We start from the raw sequence: 18,818 nt of genomic DNA, 5'->3' as shown, positions 1-18,818 counted from the left end.
TGTCCTGAAGAATGTTCTGATTGTACAGTTGTACTACAGTATAGAAAGAGGTGTGTTGATTTTAATTAAAAGCAGAAAACATGTATGATTTACTGTTTTTTTTTTTAATCTCCACCATCTGTACACATTTATAATCAGACCAAGAAAGTCTGAACAAGCACAACATAAGTAACAGTAACGTTTTGCCTTGATCCCTGGGAAAACTTGGTTTAAGCTAAACAACCGCATTTGAGATTCAGTAGTTATTGTGTTAGTATTGACATTTCTTTTGAAAATAAACCACTGTGAATATTTAATTACATATTTCCACATCTGTAAACCTTCTAGAATGTATCTCGGGATGTTAAGCCTTTGGTAAAACACATTCACTGATGATAATGACTTGCTATTAGGAGGTCTACATCTTCAGGCGGTTAACACAAAAATATGTACTTTGTATAAAGTATACAGCACAAACTATTCAGATGCCTGGACTATTCAAATGCAAAACAGAAATTCCTTGAGGTTTTTTTTTTACAATGCAAGTCAGCACACAGCTTTATAATTATGGTACTGTAGGACTCTGTCTTTAATACCTGAAGCGTATCAACAACAAACAAAAATATTGCAACATTTTGTTAAGACAAATTGCAAGACGCAGGCTGTTAATATTCATAATAAATTCTGTTTTATTAAAATGAGAAATGTTTATTGTGTTTGGTTTTGGCAGCTGACTAATATTTTAAAATCTCAGCACCTAATTCACAACACGTTTGAAGGAAATTAGCTCTTTATACAGTATGTGTTGAGCGAATCAGAGAGCCTCGTAACAAAGGAGAAGTAATACTTTGTGCATAACAGTATAAAGGCATCATAAAAATAAAAAATAGTGAAACCAATTGTTAGTTTTATTGTAATCTTATAATAATACAACAGTAGCTTAAGTACAATGATTAAGCAAAAAGGCATTTCATTTATAGGGGGCTGGCAACATAAAACTATATAAAAATGACATGGTTTTGGTGAGACATTTTAATCCTCCGGCACATGATTTTCTGTGGTAGCACATGAGTTAGTTCCCTTCATCACTGATTCCTCAACTGGGATGTCATCTCTTGAAGTTCTATTACCAAGTTTTCCAGGGTCCTGACATCATCGGCTAGGTCACTGTGAATCTCCCCAGTGGCTACATCCATGTACATTTGCTAAGGGAAATTAATTAATAAATTACAAATAAGTAAAATAATAATTAAAAAAAAACACATGTACCAGTGAGGGATACAAAAAATGATGGTATGTCAAAAGAACTAACAAAAACTTTTTAAACTGCAAGAATGCAACACAAATAAATGAACGTATCGTACTCCTATAAATTTAAGACGCCCTCGAATTGAAGATGCTGCCCAAATTTCCCACCCTCAGTTTAAGGAAAAAATAAAACATAAAATAAAGATGCATATACAAAGATACAACCTCAATTACACAAATAAGAGCCATTTGCCATTTATACAAAGGGATACTCCATTTTTTACAATGAAATATTACAAACTCATCTATTGGTAAAGCATACTGTATATTGGTCAATTAACATGCCTGTAACAACAACAAATCTCTCCTAGTCATCATCCTCTGAGCTGGAGGAGTCTTGACTTCACCCAGACAATGACTGCAGCTTCTTTGAAAATGGCTGCCTGTATGTCAGGGATTATATGAGATCGGGCAGTAAAGTTTTTATTCGTCTTTACTCGAGCAGTCAGTCATGTACCTGTTTGTATACTTGGACAGTCACATCTTTTGTTAGCGATTTTAATACATGCATCGCTATACTGTAATCTATCGCATATCCGACTGCAGTGGGATCAGAGGAAGTGTGGATATGTAAAAAGTCGGATGAATTAATTCTGTTTTAAATATCACTATACACAGCTATAACAATTCCATTATTCACACAATTACTGTTTTGAGATTCAGCTTTTATTAGGGAGCTCCCTTAAATCCCTTGTTTAGAAAGATACAGGGAATTAATGCTTGTGACAGAGTAGCCGTCTGCCGTGTGGGTACATGCATTCGCTGCTGAGTGACAGGCAGGAGATCGAGACGGCTGTTTAAGTTGATACGCCCTGCAGGCAAACAGGATTTATTTACATATCAAGTGAACACACTGAACAGCTCACGTGACACTACCAGCAATGGCAGTGCACGGAGCACACACAACAGTGTATGAAGACTTTGGTAGGAGCTACAATATCTGAACTAATCTTCTCTGTTCAATAATAAACTAACATTGCTGAAGAGGTTGATCATGGCGGATAATCGGTTAGGGCGGATATGTGACGGATTACTGTACTAGAATTTAAGATGCAGGCCCTTTTTGAGAAAAAATAAATGGTTTAAAATGTGTTTCTTAAATTCAAAGGAATACGGTAAATTCATCAAAAATAAAACAGCTAACACCATGTCAGACCACAATCTCTGCCAATTTGCATAATTCAATAATGACAGGAAGAACTGTTCTACAGTTTTTGTGTGAATGTGGGTTGAAAGCAAACTATGGAACGCTCTATCACTGAGAAACTAGATTTATTTGTTTTGTCTCAGACACTATTAATTCCAATTGTAATGGCATGATGGTGCACAGTACTGTATACAGACAGAGCTACTGCATCAATGTCAGCGTGGCTCCGACAGGCTGGGTTACCTTTGCTTTCGATGATAAACTGCGCAGGTTGAGACGAGCAGACGAAAGCATCTGCACTGCTTCCTGGGGGTTGGATTTGCTTTTGCTGCAGCTAATTGACACTGAAAGGAAAGGATGACACCAATTAATTAGCAGGATACTTTAAACGCTGGGTAACTGGCCTTTTTAGGTGGAAAGATAACCACTATAGCTAACTCCAAAAAATTGAATCTACTACTTTGTAACAATAAGTTTTTGTTCTTTCTTTAATTTACATTTAAAGCACTGGATCAAGTTCTTTCTGCTAGGATACTTTTACAAAGCAAGATGTATATCTCAAAGGTTCTATCCTGGTTAAATAAATACATTTGAAATTTAAGTAAATACATTTGAAATGTGTATTTGCTCATGTGGTTACCATTAAAAAGCTTTTGGGAGATACCACACCCCCCTCCCCAAAATACCTCTGAAGCTGATTCACAGCAAACTCTACTATAAAACAACAACAAAATTGTGTATCAGGATTTATGTATCAATCTAGAGGCCAAACTGATCATTGCTTATCATTAAACTTCTGCTTTTCACACAGGTGGAAAGAATTCAAGAAAACTGTCAACAACACAGTGAAATAAAGCACTAAACTCAGTTTCAGTTCCAACAAATTAACTGGACTGGCTTCATTATTAAACATTAAGGTCATCAGCGATTTCAGTTTTTGAAGGTCAAACATTTTCTCGAAACACATCTTCAAGAGAGCCCCATGCATATAATAGGCAACAGGGCTGTGTGTGTGTTCTGAAATCTGAATGAGGTTCATCATGTAACTGTATAAGTTTATACTGCTGAATGGATGCTTACAGCTCCACAAACACTCAGGGGTGGTAAAATGTTTTATTATTACGTAGTTTACATAAAAAAAAAACACCTAAACGTATGATATTTAACACTTTATCACTTTTTATCTGTGGATTTCAAAAACAGCCTGTGACACAGAGAGAATGAATCCTAGTCAACAATCTCTCTCCTGACCTGTGAGGACGCTGTATGAAAGGAAGTGTGCCTTGTACTGCATGGTCTGGCAGTTCATTCCAGAGTCAGTCGGAATTCAGACATCCAGGAAGGGAGTGGAGTCACAATGCCCAAAGTCATCCCCCTAATGCGGTACGCAATGTGTCAGTCATGGATTGGAGGAGACGCGACTGAACTAGCTATCGCAGGGGGCGTGACGAAGGGTATAACAGGGGATGTAACGATGAAATCTGTTTCTTCGTTATGGTTACTAAAAGGACCCGTTTGGGAAACGGAAGTAATTAACTACTGTGAGTGTTAAGTGTTTTGTTTGTTGCTAACTGTCTGTGCTTGTCATTATAGAAGGCAAACCTCCAGGAGCTGTAGCTAAACCGCCAGCAATTAAACCCGGACTCCACTTCACCATTGTACATGTATAAACCTGTAAATCACCACTTTCACTAAGAGCAGTCACTCTGGACTTGTGACTGTGTTGTGTTTGTGTGTGTCTTCTTTAGTGTATTATTATTTTGGGACTGAACCCCGTGGTTTGCCTGAGTGATACACATTGTTGGGTAGAGCCAAGTATTATTATTTGTCAGCAAATAGAGAGCTGCTTTTTCACTGTGAACTGTCTTGTGTCTATCATTCCTGAGCACCACATCACAACTGCACAACAAACCACTTTGCCACAATAATCAGATGTACTATACCATGTGCTAGTTCTATCGCTCCCTTCATTACTACTTTGAAGGAGTCGATATTTTTTTCCCATCCATTGGCCTGTGTTTCACAGCGGTGAGCTTTAGCTAAGAACTGCAGCGCCTAGGAAACAGAAAGAAGAAAAGGTGTTTAAACAGATAAATCTGGTGTGACAGCACCAACGTACAGACAGCTGGAGAGCCCCAGTTTCAGTTTTGGACTAAAATCCCACAATAAAAACTATTTACACCCAGAGACTTCTCACCCAAACACTGGTTAGCAATTCTACACTATTCAAAAGTCTTAACATTCTACTCCATGATGCTCATAAAGAATACAAATAATCTATTGTTGATTTGTAACATTCACTGACTTTTTCATTATCTTCCAGTTTTTCACTCTTTCCATCTCCATAAAGTTTTGCGTACTGTCTCCAGATCTCCCCATCGCTGGTTGTTTTGGAGGTCACTCGGCCAAACAGCTCCTGGAGTTTCCCTTTCAGGGCCGAGGCCTGCCCCCCTCTGGAATTCTCAAGCCCCTCCACCACAGCCCGCACTAGGATCTTCAATATCTGCAGAACAGGGACACATCCAGTACATTACTTCATATGTAAAAGAGAGAATGCTGTGGTCCCCGAGTGGCTCATCCAGTTAAAGCGCTGCCGCTGGGAGCACAGGATGAGTCACACAGTTTGGACGCCGCCGGTTCACGTCCGGGCTGTGCAACGATGCCGAACTTTGCTGGTGACTCCAAAGGGGGCGTCACATTGGCTCTGACGCTCCCGGGGTGGGGGATGGGAAACCGGCAGGGACTCTTTCTCCTCATCGCGCAACAGCGAACCCTACTGGCCAGACACTGGGCACATTTAAAGTGGATAAAAGCAGGGCTGATCTCTGTTCTCCGGGATCGGTAGCCCGCCCACCTCTGCTCTGAATTGCTCGGCGTAAAAGAGATTCTGGCTTTAGACTTGTGGGATCGGAGGACACTCACACGGCCTTGGAACGTCTGTGCTGTGCGGGGGACCCACTGCAGTGAGTAGAAAAAACATAATTGAACATTCCAAATTGGGGGGAAAATATATACAAATAATAATTGGTGATTCTAAATTTTTTAAAAAAAGGAGAAAGGCGGCCATCTCTGCAGGATCATCTGGATTGCCTAATTCTTAAACTGCAACTATTTTTGGAACCAGGCCACAACAACAAAACATTTAGAATTTTCCAAGACCGTTCTACATATCTCTACTACATATGCATTCCCTATTTTATCTCCTTTTTAAATTACAGTGCCCAATTACTACACCGCCAATTTAGAATGTCCAATTTTTGTTCCCTCACTGCAGCAACTGCAGCTGGAGAATTGGTCAGTGGGCATCCTCCAATCCCAATACTCCTCGGGCTGCATGACTCACCCTGCAAATCACACGGTCATGCCTTTACCAGGTGAGTCATCTGGGACCCGTAGAAACATACATTTTTTTAGCAGCAATTTGTCATACTATCAGGGAATTGTTTAAAAAAAGTGTTTGTAACTATTTCAGCCAAGTTCATGTGCTTAAAATGAATACATATGCCCTGCGTTTCACAGGGCTTTTTTCCCCCTTTTCTTTCCATTAAAAGGTCAAATTTGTGAAGCTCCGCAGTATGACCCTAAGAATACAGTAATACAGTAGTACCACAGTATATAGAGCTGGACAGAAATGGATGTGCTGGACAGAAATTTCCCAGAAATGCACAGCATATGACCCCTTTGAAGCCGTTGGCCTAGTAAGGAAACAGCATTTAGCAAATAGCTTGAAACACAGGTGTCTGCTGTTCTTTTAATTGTCTTCAGGAAATGTTGCTGCAGTAACAGGTCTGAAGTCTGCACATTACAGACCTTGAACAATTAACCAAATATGAAAATTGAACTGGAGGTGTTTTTGAGAACAAAAACAATGCATTCACAGCGGCATACTGTAATGGGAATAGCATCTCTCACCTGTTTTCAACTCAAAGCACACTAATACGAATCTACTATATCTTGATAATGAACCTGTTCCACAACATTCCTTGTGTTTAGTGTTCTGGATATATCTAAAATAGTAATTATGCTTTAAAATAGGTTTGTTTTGTTTACTGAACAAGTTACATGCAATTTATGTTTTTCTCTATTGTACATCATCACAAACCACCCTTTTTATAATATGCTAACATATTGTAGTTATAACATCAAATGTAGTTTGCAATCCCAGGATCAGACTCTACTCTTAAGCTTACAGCTTTGTCAGCCCCTCCTCCTTGCAGGTGTCAATATGAAGGGGTTGTTGTTTGGGGAGTGTCATGATGGGGGAGAAGGGGATGAAAGGAGGGATAATTGGCTTTGAATGCTGCATCTGCAAGTCCTAATTCCCAACACAGATGTATAAAAGGGCCTCCTTACCGATGTACAACATGAGATCAAACTGGCTATTGTTCAGTTACTAGGCTCTGCAGTTGAGAGACAGCAGGACCCAGGCCACCCTGGAGAGGCAGGTTAGTACTACAGGCTTCGTAACATCATCTCAAGGAACTGGACGGGTGAATGTGTAAGGAATTGCCGTTAAGAGGGTTCAGTGAAAAGCGGTTTGTATTTTGGGGCAATGAAAAAAAGAACAATACTCTCAATAACTTGTGGTAAAGAATTTTATTTCCAAGGATGAAAGGTACCGAATGACTGTCCTGGAAAAACAGCTTAGGAACAAGTTGATAAGAATAAGGCAGCAAAATGGTAAGGATTAAATAATGTATCCTCGGGTGCTTCATAAATATGTCTTGACAATTGCTTGACTACAGGGGTTGGCATCCTTCAGCATTAGGGAGGCGTTCATCTGTGCTTGCTCACCTCTCTTTACAAATAAATCACAAAAACAAAGTGGAGGACGCCCAAAAATTGACATTTTAAAGTAATGCTAAAGGTGAAATCCATAAAAAAAATACTCTCTTGAAAACAAAGGAAAAATTATTTATTATAGCAAAGGACACACAGTTTGGGATTCCAATTACCGCAATAAAACTGGCACTACAGCGAGGTGTAATTGTGACCTCTTCACCTTTTGTGCTTTTTTTGTTTAAATTCTTTTTGATGAACAGCCTGTTTTGTTCTTGCCAAAACACAAAGAATGTTTCAAGCAAAAAAAAAAAGAAATGACTGACAACAAACAGCCACACACTTCCAAGGTATATGTAAGTCTGTGTTGCTATTCATTTGAAATCAACTGCACATTTGTTTCCAGCACATCTCTCCAAATCGAGCCAAATGTCACACAGTTAAAGAAAAATGCGAATACTACTGTACTGTGCAGTCACTATAGCAGTATCAAGTTACAACAAAATATATTTCCAAGATTATTGAAATGTATTATTAAAATAGTTCCAGCAATGAGGTGCTGAACTTGTTCAAACAAATGCCTTTTCCAATTGAATGTAATTGAATGTATTCATGAATCAACTAGGGCTGTGCCCGAAGCCAAATCCTGATTCCCAAAACCCTCCAGTGCTTTTTAGGATTCAAACCGGGGGGCTTGTCCACCTAACATCTTGGTATGCGGAAACTAGTTCCATTAAATAAACATTGCTTACAAAACTTTATTAAAAATGCAATTTTGAAGCAGAGTAAAAAAAACGTAAGAAATACAGTTTTTTTTTTTTTTTTCAAATATAATTGTAATTAAATGTGAGACCTAAATCAATCTATTTACATGCTTTAAAATAATAACTCATTTACTGTTGCGAAGAAAAACGTTGAATTGCTTAGAATATTCATCAGGACTACAGTATGAAATAATAAATAATAATAATAATAATAATAATAATAATAATAATAATACATAACAGCGGGTTGGTAGTGTTTCTTGTAATATTTACCTCAACATCTTTGTACTTGTCTTTCATGTCCATGATCCGGTGGTAAGCTTTAATGGCTTCAGCAAACTCCCCAACATCTGTGCACGTCACAATGTAGTTCTCCCAGATTTGCCAGTGTTCATAGTTGCATTTAATGGCCTCCTGAAGTGTTCTGAAAGCCTTGGTTCTATAATAATAATTTTAAAGTATAATTGTACAAAATTGAATTATTTAAAAGCTATTATTAAGCTATCCAATGGCTAGGATAAACCAAGTGATGTGCTTAGTCAAAACTCATGTGGTCTCGCCAGTTGGCTCTCATTTGTGCAATATATAAACTGCTCAAATGCGCACAACAACAGCTCGCCTTGTCCATGTTATTGCTTACATGACAAGCCACACAAATCAGACCTGCATTTCCCCGACTTTCACAGCAGGTAATTACATTTAACCAAGATGGTCACAAAATGAATGAAACATTTTGCTGACAAAGGAGCCACCCAATGAACTGTAAAAACCATTGAATAAGTTGATTTTCTAGGCATTTTTTCCAGGCCCTTAAAAGGGGAGAGCGGCTAATACACTGGTGCGACGTACGCACCGGTGTGTCTAATATTAAACTACTGTACCAGTGCCACAGTGGGATTACTACAGCCATGGTTATGGCTCACACAAACATAAATGTCAACAACCCAATTATTTTTTCAGGATCTACGGAATTCAGGTCATGTTGCCAAGGTAGAAACACAAAACCACTGTTCTCATTGAAAGTTTTAATTTGTTACTCTCAATACCCTTAGTCATTTTGAACATTAAACATAAGAGGTCGGCTCTTGACCGACCTCTTCTCGAACCAAACGCGTGCGTACATGAAGAAAAAAAAAGGAATTTTTAACCCCCCTTCGAGAGAGCTACGGTATTTCTAAATTATAGTACTTACTTCTGTTTAAGTCTGATGTATGCTGTAGAGAGATTATTCCAGGCCTCGGCATTCTGCAATGTTGACATATAAGGATATTATCAGAACTTCTAAAATATATCATAACACCACAAGAAAAAAAAGGAAAAAGAAAAAGAAATAAATGTGCAGAAAACCTTTTTTTTTAATGTAATATTGAATTATAACCCTGAGGTGGTTGTTTTAAATTCAGAAGGACATCATAATTCTAAGGTCAAAACCCTAACTCAGGTTGTCTTGTCTGCCTGGCTTGGGTGGATGTATATTAGAATTGAGGGCTCTGGGATGTTTTGAAAGTAATTTTGGTGCGGGTTGTAAAAAGTTGCTGTTATGTTGTGTGTAAATGACAACTTTCACTGTGACTGGTGACCAAACAACATGAGGACGTAAATGGGACGTATGGCAAAACCCTATTATGGGGAAGAGGATGGAGTGAAATTAATTATCTGCAGGGATGGAAATAAAACTACAATTGCATAGCAGTTGTATCCATTCCTGGCTTTACTATGAGTTTAATAAGACACATCTGAGCTTGTTATCTGTACACTGTGGCTAATCAAGCTCATAATAAAACACGGAATGGGTGAAACTGCTTTGCAACAGAAGTCTTACTTCTGTCCCTGATCTGTTTAAGATACCTCATTCTCACAACAGCACAGTGATTACTTACATCTGGTTCTAGTCCAACACATCTCTGGAATGCCTTTGCAGCTCCTTCATAGCCTTCCAAAGCCATATAGGCACAGCCTAAAGAAAACCAGACTCCAAGCTGCAAGAAAGACAAAAGTTCATTGTTCAGCAGTGAGATCGCCTTCAATAAAAAAACAAAACACATAATCAAATTGTTACTTGCTGCATACATTTTCATAGCTTAAAAAGCAAATATGTTCAATGATCAGTACACTTGTCTGGAATGTTTTCCAGTAGGATGACTCCAGGGATTTAATAACATCCTGCTGTTTGGTTGACCCTGAAGCTGAATCTGAATTAGGGTTAGCTGGGCTCCGCCACACAATTCCACAAACAATACCCTCATCTCACATTCACATCAGCTTTTCAAGGGACCCCTATGTTTCAGTGTCTCGGAAACATTCCTTAGAGTGGAAGACAGCTGCAGCTGCTCCAGATGTGCCCAGGTTCAGTGTTGCCCAATTGTTTTGCTTGCTCTTTTGCATTCCATCGTTAGGAAGTTTTTTCTTTCTTTCTTTCAAAGCTAGCAGACCGTTTCATTCAAATACGTGGTCTTTCACTCTTCAGAAAAAGCTATGGCAAGAAGAGGCCAAAACCAAGGAATAACCCCAAAACCCCCCCCAAAACTATTTCACTGCATGTAAGCAAAAAATTCAGGAGCCTTGTTTTGGCCTAAGAGCCCCATATGTTGGTATTTAAGTTGGTATTATTATAGATGTTGGTATTTATTATGTTTTTTTCCTGCATTCATTGGCCATGATGAGTGTGAAAGTAAAAGCAAAATGAAGTTACATTGACAGACATTGGAAAATGACAAATGATTAAATTGCTGCCTGTTCAGCAGCTAAGGATGGACTTTCCCTGTTCATATCAAGTGGCTGTCGCCATCATCCTGCAGCAAGTGTAAGAGGATTACCTCCGGCCACAGGCATTGCACTGTCCTGTTTCGACTTTGAGTCATTAAGAAAATAAACAAACCCAGTTCATTTTCCACTTCCCACTGTAGAAAGATGACCAGAAGTGATTCTGCCACTATCTGAGAAGTTCATTTTGCTGCTTAAAGGGTTGGACTGATCTCCTAAAAATAACTCACCCTTGACACTTAACAGTGGCTCTGCCATTATTTTAAGCACTTGCCTCAGCGATGTCAGTCCCACGGTGTTGGGTAATGTAAGAGATCAGCGATTCTTGTCACGTTTGACCTGCCTTTATTCTTACATTGATCTCAGGTCTGACCTTTGCAAAGGTCAAAGGGTTACAAACACTCCTAACTCAATAAAAGCAGTAAGAATTATGTGAACATGAGATGAATGACTGGGATGTGAGAAAGAAACTTCAACGCAGACAGGAGCCAGTACACTGTGCATGTGTTAACAGATGGTATTTCTTTTTTTTTATTTTTATTATTATTTTTTTTTTATTTAGTCGTTGCCAAATAGTTTTTTTACTATTTTCTCCCCAATTTGAAATGCCCAATTATTTTTTAGGCTCAGCTCACCGCTACCACCCCTGCGCTGACTCGGGAGGGTCGAAGATGAACACACGCTGTCTTCCGAAGCGTTTGCCGTCAGCCGCTCGCTTCTTTACACACTGCGAACTCACCGTGCAGCCACCTCAGAGCTACAGCGTCAAAGGACAACGCAGCTCTGGGCAGCTTACAGGCAAGCCCGTAGGTGCCCGGCCAGACTACAGGGGTTGCTGCTGCGCGGTGAGCCGAGGACACCCTGGCCGACCTAACCCTCCCTCCCCCTGGGCGACGCTCGGCCAAGTGAGCGCCACCCCCTGGGAGATCCCGTCCACGGTCGGCTGTGGAATAGTCTGGACTCGAACCGGCGACGTCCAGGCTATAGAGCGCATCCTGCACTCTAGCGAGTGCTTTTACTGGATGCGCCACTCGGGAGCCCCCAACAGATGGAATTTCTAAATGGAAGTGACAGTTTGTAGCAGGAAAAGTTCACAGGGTTTTACTGATTGGGTCCTGTTCACAAAACTCCTGGGAACATTTTTACCTCCACTTATACAAATATTTTATCAGGATGTGTTCTAGGATGAGGCAGCACCTGCCCATTGTCTCACTGAAACACACAAAACGTACTGCAAATTACAAAGTAAACAGTCGTCTGAGAATTTAAAGGCAGTGTCTTTCAATTCTGACACTGAATCTGTTGGACTGCCCAGCAGGCTTGACAAAAATATGCATTACTACTGTTTCGAATGAGAAACATACTACAACATGAACATGATTATAAGCACAATTTATTCTAAACATCTTATTATAAACACCATAATTAAAGGTCTAGCAGCATACTACACCTTGTAAAAAGTTTTGTAAACAGGACCCCCCCCTCTCTGAAATAGGACCCTGTTTGTTGTCGGAACTTCCTCATTGTGTGTGGTGTTGGTACCTGCATGGTGTTGACCATCACAGATCGCTCAAAGCAGTCGATGCATTGCTGGAACTCTTTGTTGCGGAGGTGCAGGAGCCCCTTGGAGCGCTGGGAGCGGGCGCTGCGGTGTCTTGACAGCTCCCAGGCCTTGTCATAGTACTGGTGGTCCCTGAGCACATCCCCCAGCAGACAGTACAGCGTGGGGGTCTCCTTTTTCTCCAGCTCCCGCCGCAAGATATCCTCTGCCTGCAAAAGAACAATCACCTTATATACTGTCAAACCATCTGCTTAGAACAACCGCCCAAAGGACAATGAAGGATGTCTTTATATAGCAGGGGATACATAAGGGGTCATTGCCCTTTGACAGTAAACTAACCTTTTGATCTTTAAGTTGATTTACATTTAACACAAAAAATGGTTACAAAGAAAGAAGTGGGACATATGTAGGGCTTCTGTTTTTCTGTTTTTATTCAATTTCATTTTTCGGTGCTTATTTTTAGCTATGATACAATTCAAATAAGAGCAAAATAAAGAATACAGTAAATAATTACATTTAAGAGCAAATTCAACTAAGAGCAGGTAAACATTTGCTTATAAGAGTTCTATGTAAATCAGGGCTTTAGGTTTTTATATGCTGTATGAAATGATTGTTTTTGGTTACTTTCGCTTTTTCCTGTCACAATATATATAGTAACTCGACAGTACTTGCACACTTCAAATTGTACCTTCTTTCCTTTGCTGTCTTCCACAACAAAATCCTTATGGTCCCAGGTATATTCTTCTGGGGGTTTTGTGTGTTTAGGCTTTTTTTTACATTTCGCCACAATTTGCAATGCTGCTTTAAATTCCATGAGCATGGAAATATTCCCTATCGAAACTGGTCTCCGTTTCTTGTAATCTCGTTTTAAATCGAGCAAGCGTGTTACAATCCTCCAATAGAAATGTAGAAATTTGCTGCCACTCAGCAGTTGGGGTGGGTTTAAAGTATTCAGAACGAATCAATGCGAGATACAAGTCAGGAAGGAGGGACATTGCCCAACTGCACTGGAAAAGCTTTTTTTTTGGGGGGGGGGGGGGGGGGGGCGGTATTTAATTTCATTTTTTCACGAGGAAAGGGGTCAAGTCAACGTGAATTGAGTAACCATTTCCAGTGTTTTTACAGTGTTTATTGGAAGTAAATCTAAAAGCATTAACCTTGAAACATGGACCACTGGCCAAGGCTGCTTTGGTTAACTTAATTATATATATACACAATGAAGCAAATTAAATTAGTTTTCTAAATAGTTACGCAGAGAGTAGAATTAGCTGACAGACGAGGTCCGTAGACTGAAGCGATCTGTCTATAAGCAGCCACTGAGGATTAGCCTTCTGGCATGGAGCTGGGGAAATTCCACTGCCAATGACAACAGCAGGTTAAAAGGTAACATCCAGTTATTAATAAAGGAACTCATAGGCACCCCTGCCAAGAAATTATTTAATTAGCCATCTCCTGCGCCTCGTAAAAGCTTCCCAATTATCCTTGACATGCTCTTGAGACTAGTATATAGCACAAAGCCACTGCAAATGTACTGCAATCAAAAAACTATTTGTCAAGGACCTTAGACCACGTTCAAAAAGTGTTGAAATTTTATTTTCAAGCAAAATTGAAAAATACTGCTTCAAAATACTTTTTTTTTTAAACCAATAAAAAAAAAAAAAATCGATTTCTCATATACATATACAGTGCCTTGCAAAAGTATTCAGACCCTTTCTATGGTGTCCCATTTTGTGAAATTACAAAATGATGCACACACATTTTTTTAAACTTAATATTTTATTCAAAATTTGAATGCTCAAAGTGAAGACTTCAAAGGGTAAGATAAGTTACAGTAAATGTCAGCAAAAACTAAAGAGAAAAAACAGAAATATGTTGATTGCACAAGTATTCAGACCCGTCAACTCAATATTTGGAGGAAGCACCTTTGGCAGAAATTACAGCCACAAGTATTTTTCGGTAAGTCTCTACCAACTTTGCACACCGGCTTGCTGCAATTTTTGACCATTCTTCTTGGCAGATTTGCTCACGCTCTCTCAGGTTGCTTGGGGATCGCTTATGGACAGCAGTTTAAGTCTTTCCACAGATTCTCAATAGGATTCAAGTCAGGACTTTGACTGGGCCACTCAAGGACATTCACTTTCTTATTCCTAAGCCAGTCCAGTGTAGCTTTGGCCTTGTGCTTTGGATCATTGTCCTGCTGAAAGGTGAATTTTCACCCCAGTTTTAAGTCTTTAGCAGACTGAAACAGGTTTTCCTCTAATATTTGCTTGTACTTTGCTCCATCCATTTTTCCTTCAATCCTAACAAGCTTTCCAGTCCCTGTTGAGGAGAAGCATCCCCATAGCATGATGCTGCCACCACCATGCTTGACTGTAGGGATGGTGTTGACTGGGAGCTGTGCTGTGTTGGGTCTGTGCCAAACGTAACGCTTGGCATTTAGACCAAAAAGTTCCAATTTGGTCTGTCTGACCACAACAACGTTTGCCACATTTTTGCAGGATCACTCAGGTGCTTTGTTGCAAACTCCATGCGGTCTTTGAGATGGCTTATGTTTAGTAATGGCTTCCTTCTTGCCACCCTGCCATACAGGCTACTTTTGTGAAGTGTTCTGGATATTGTTGACTGATGTACATTTTCTCCCATCTCAGCCACTGAACTCTGTAGCTCTTTCAAAGTTGTCGTTGGCCTCACAGTGGCATCCCTCACCAGTTTCCTCCTTGCCCGGCTGCTCAGTTTGGAGGGACGGCCTGATCTAGGCAGTGTCTGGGTGGTACAATGCACCTTCCATTTCTTGATGATTGAGTAGACTGTGCTCACGGCATATTCAGAGACTTCGATATTTTTTGTACCCTTCTCCTGATCTGTGCTTTTCAATGAATTTCTCCCTTACTTGCTTTGAAAGCTCCTTGGTGTTCATGGCTGAGTCTTTGTTTGAAATTCACTACCTGACCAAGGAACCTGACAGAGACAGGTGGTTTTATTCTTAAATCATGAGAACCACTAATATTGCACACAGACAGAGGCCATTCAACTAATCGTGTGGCTTGTTAAGGTCATTTTGTGCACCTGAATTAATTTAGGTTTGCCACAGCAAAGGGTTTGAATACTCATGCAATCGTGACTTTTCCATTTTTATTTCATATTAATTATCTATTTACTTCTTTCTTGTTGTTTTTGCTTTGAATGTGTGAAGTAGGTTGTGTATATAATATACATTAATTCATATTTAAAAGTGTCATGACTGCAAGCTTTAAAGCAACAAAATGTGAAAACTGTGAGAGGGTCTGAATACTTTTGTAAGGCACTGTATGTGTATATATATATATATATAAAATGATTTAATTACACATTTCCTGGACTCTAGCGGGGTTAGGCTTTACGCTGAAGGCAACAAGATATTTAATCAGATTTTATCTTAGCTAAAGTACATTAGTACTTTTTACAATGCTGTCATCACTCACATGCTGCTATTAATGCAATTTGTTTTCTGAAAGAAACTGGAATATTTTGTAATTCTATATCTGGAACCATAGAGAGTCAGCAACATTAAGAAATGAAAATGCAGTAAAAAAAAAAAGTGTTCTCTGATTTATTAGGTCGATCCTGAAGACATTGACCTTGTTTTTGGTAATATTTCAAAATAGTGCATTAAAAAACAAAACAAGCCTCGTCGCCATAGAAACGCAACAGACAGTGGAAAACTGTGATTAAATTAAGAGGATCTAAAGTTTCTCAAGCCTGCAGTGTAGATCTTTTTTGTTATGACTCAATGGAGCATTGAGTAGCGCAGTGGTTTTCAACAGGCAGTCCGGGGACCCCTGGGGGTCCTCAGAGATAGTCCAGGGGGTCCCCAAAAAAGCTTGAAAACTTTTCATCTGGATAAATCATGTGTAAACCCAACATTCTTACTGTATAATGAGTTCAGCTCTTGTTAATAGAAATGCATTGAGTAGGTTTGTTCATCTGTGGACAGCACTACTATTTTTTTTTTTTTAAATATACTTTATTTAATAGTAACGTTGTTATTATGGCACTGCAATTCCACTTTTGCGTCAGACTAAACAGGGGGTCCCTATGGTATGGGCTGTGCTAAGAAGGGGTCCCATGACCGGGAAAGAATGAGAACCACTGGTGTAGAGGAAAGAAAGCAAAGATCTGGCTTATTCCTGGCTTTGGTGCGTCAGCTGAGACTGGTTCCTTTCCCAAATACTGTACAAAGCAGCTAAATAACAGGCACATTTTCCTTTACACCTGTATAAACATGGGAATCAATCAATACGGAAAACATGCAGTCTGTGCTGTTCTGTAAGCACCCTTCATTGTTTATGGCAATTTGGAGTAAAGAGCTATGAGAATCTGCCACTTTGCATTTTAATACTATCAAAGTGTTACACTTTTAAAGGTTTGCTTTACCATCTTAGAGTTGTCAAATATAGATGTTGTACAGTGTGCTAATCGAACTATTCAATTTTCATTTTCCCCTATTGTTCATAGTGCTCTTAAACACATTTCTGGTTTTTAAATTTTTTTGCTGCTGGGTAATTCCACAGGATTTGTTTGTCTGTATCTAAATCTTTAAAGGACTTGACAAAGTTAACCCTAACCAACACTTTAAGCTTACAAGTAACCAGGACCACAGGACACATTTTGAAATCAAACGGATATAAATTTAGGGCAGAGGGTAGGAGACACTTATCTACACAGACAGTGGTGTGGGTTACCTAGCCACGGTGTTGATGCTGAATCATTGAGGTTGTTTAAGAGAGATTCTGAGATCAATCATCTACTAGTAACCGGGTGAGCACTGTTGGGCTGAATGGCCTCTTCTCGTTGTTAAACTTTCTTTTGTTGTTATATCTGTCTGCAACAGTGTGCTGCTTTACTATTTAATAACTCATCATAGAATGTAATAATGGATAACTACAGCATTATTCTGTTTAGTTGCTAACACATTTGAGGGAGACACAGACACACATAGTAAACTGCTTTCACCTTCCCACCACACAATATACAAAATAGAGCATCATTTATTGTAGTGTTTCAAAGATTCTACAAGTGTAAGACAACATAACTAAAGCAAATACATTTCCACACAGTGTATACTTGTATAACATCTCACAATTAAAAACTTCAGAAAAACGCATTGGGGCAAACACCAGGTACCACTGATGAAGCTAATTCAGTTATAAAGAAATGATCAACATCCTCTATCTGAAAATGTAATCCTTAAAAACTATTCCTGCCATCCATCCATTAGCTGCCCCCTTCCATTTCTGGCAGGATCACCCTTCCCTTGGAGAAACGCAGAACAGATTATGTCTTAATGCCTCTGACTGAACAAAGCCAATACAGCAATCCATCTAGATCACAAAGACTAATCTCAGCCAAAGGTACGCAAATCTGAAACCATTAGCCCCATGTTACATGCCTGCAGTGTTTCTCAAAATGGCTTTTTTGATTAGTTAGAGAAAAATCCCAATATGTTAAAAGTTTAAACATTGATAAAGAAACATTGGTTTTAGACACAAATATATTGTTTAATTTAATACTTTTTCACTTTTTTTCCTATTGCTTTACATGGGGAACAAATGGCATCCTCATATGAGGCTATTATGCAATTGTGTTTTCTGTATGTCCCCATACAAAGACTACAAGACAAATCAGTTTAAATTTCAGTTTAAGAAATTAAACAGAATCTAAAATCCTTAGCTAATACTCTACCTTCCCGTGCTGGCCGGTCCTTTCATAGCAGATGACAACGTCCTCCCACATCTCCAGGCTCTCAAAGACCTGCAGAGCCGAGCTGGTGCAGCCCAGATCAATCAATAAGCTGGCAAGCTGACGCTGAGGGACACAAACACAGTGCAGAAATACACACATTAAAAAAGTATACAAAAATCCCCTGAAACGTAGACTGCTCTGTCCAGAACATATTGTATGCGAGAGAACTACAGTCTGAGTGGAACTGTTACTTTAATGCACATAATATGGTGCGAGAAGGGTCAATTATACCTCTGCTATAAAACACACACATGTATTTGAGAAGCATTAGATAAGTAATAGCTCTCTGTGTAACTGGATACACTGTAAAACAAAACATTTTAAAAAAAACACACTGATACCCACTTTTAGGGGGGAAACTTAAATCTTATGGGTTACAAGAGGCCAGTGCGTTCATTAATATCAGCCATGTACTTTACAAAGTGCGTGATGAAATTGAATAACTGGGCTATATTTTTTTGTCCTGTCCCCTCCTCTCTCCCCCCAAAAGGCTCCACAAAGTCTACACTACATTCTATGTACTTTATTTCTGGCTTCAGATATCCAAAACGAGAAGCCGATCCCCTAATAAAATCAGTTAACAAACAAGAAAAAAAAAAAAAAATTTTTTAAATAGATCACCGAAACTGGAGAACCATTTGAACAATAATTGCTCCGGAACTGATATAAAGAATAATGAATGGAATAAAACCACAGTGCTGTTTACAAGTTGTCAACCGTGTTTGGTCAGGAGTAC

At 39.2% G+C, this 18,818-nt stretch overlaps 1 protein-coding gene across 1 annotated transcript in view; it reads right to left on the bottom strand.

Annotated features, from left to right (window-relative positions):
• Positions 1–644: 644 nt before the first annotated feature.
• ttc27 (tetratricopeptide repeat domain 27) overlaps positions 645–18,818 on the bottom strand; it is a 130,204-nt gene continuing 112,030 nt past the window's right edge. Inside the window, exons 12-20 of the mRNA XM_034003595.3 lie at positions 18,023–18,145; positions 12,283–12,510; positions 9,858–9,956; positions 9,170–9,222; positions 8,251–8,416; positions 4,740–4,937; positions 4,378–4,489; positions 2,678–2,778; positions 645–1,184 (exon numbers count right to left, since the gene is read on the bottom strand). Of these exons, the coding sequence (XP_033859486.3) occupies positions 1,065–1,184; positions 2,678–2,778; positions 4,378–4,489; positions 4,740–4,937; positions 8,251–8,416; positions 9,170–9,222; positions 9,858–9,956; positions 12,283–12,510; positions 18,023–18,145 (1,200 nt within the window). The 3' untranslated portion in view covers positions 645–1,064. The remainder of the gene's footprint in view (positions 1,185–2,677; positions 2,779–4,377; positions 4,490–4,739; positions 4,938–8,250; positions 8,417–9,169; positions 9,223–9,857; positions 9,957–12,282; positions 12,511–18,022; positions 18,146–18,818) is intronic.

This window comes from Acipenser ruthenus, chromosome 5, assembly GCF_902713425.1.
Source record: "Acipenser ruthenus chromosome 5, fAciRut3.2 maternal haplotype, whole genome shotgun sequence".
In the NCBI taxonomy this organism is placed as follows: Eukaryota; Metazoa; Chordata; class Actinopteri; order Acipenseriformes; family Acipenseridae; genus Acipenser; species Acipenser ruthenus.
Note: the sequence above shows the minus strand (reverse complement) of the source record. Positions and strands in the feature narration are given on the sequence as shown.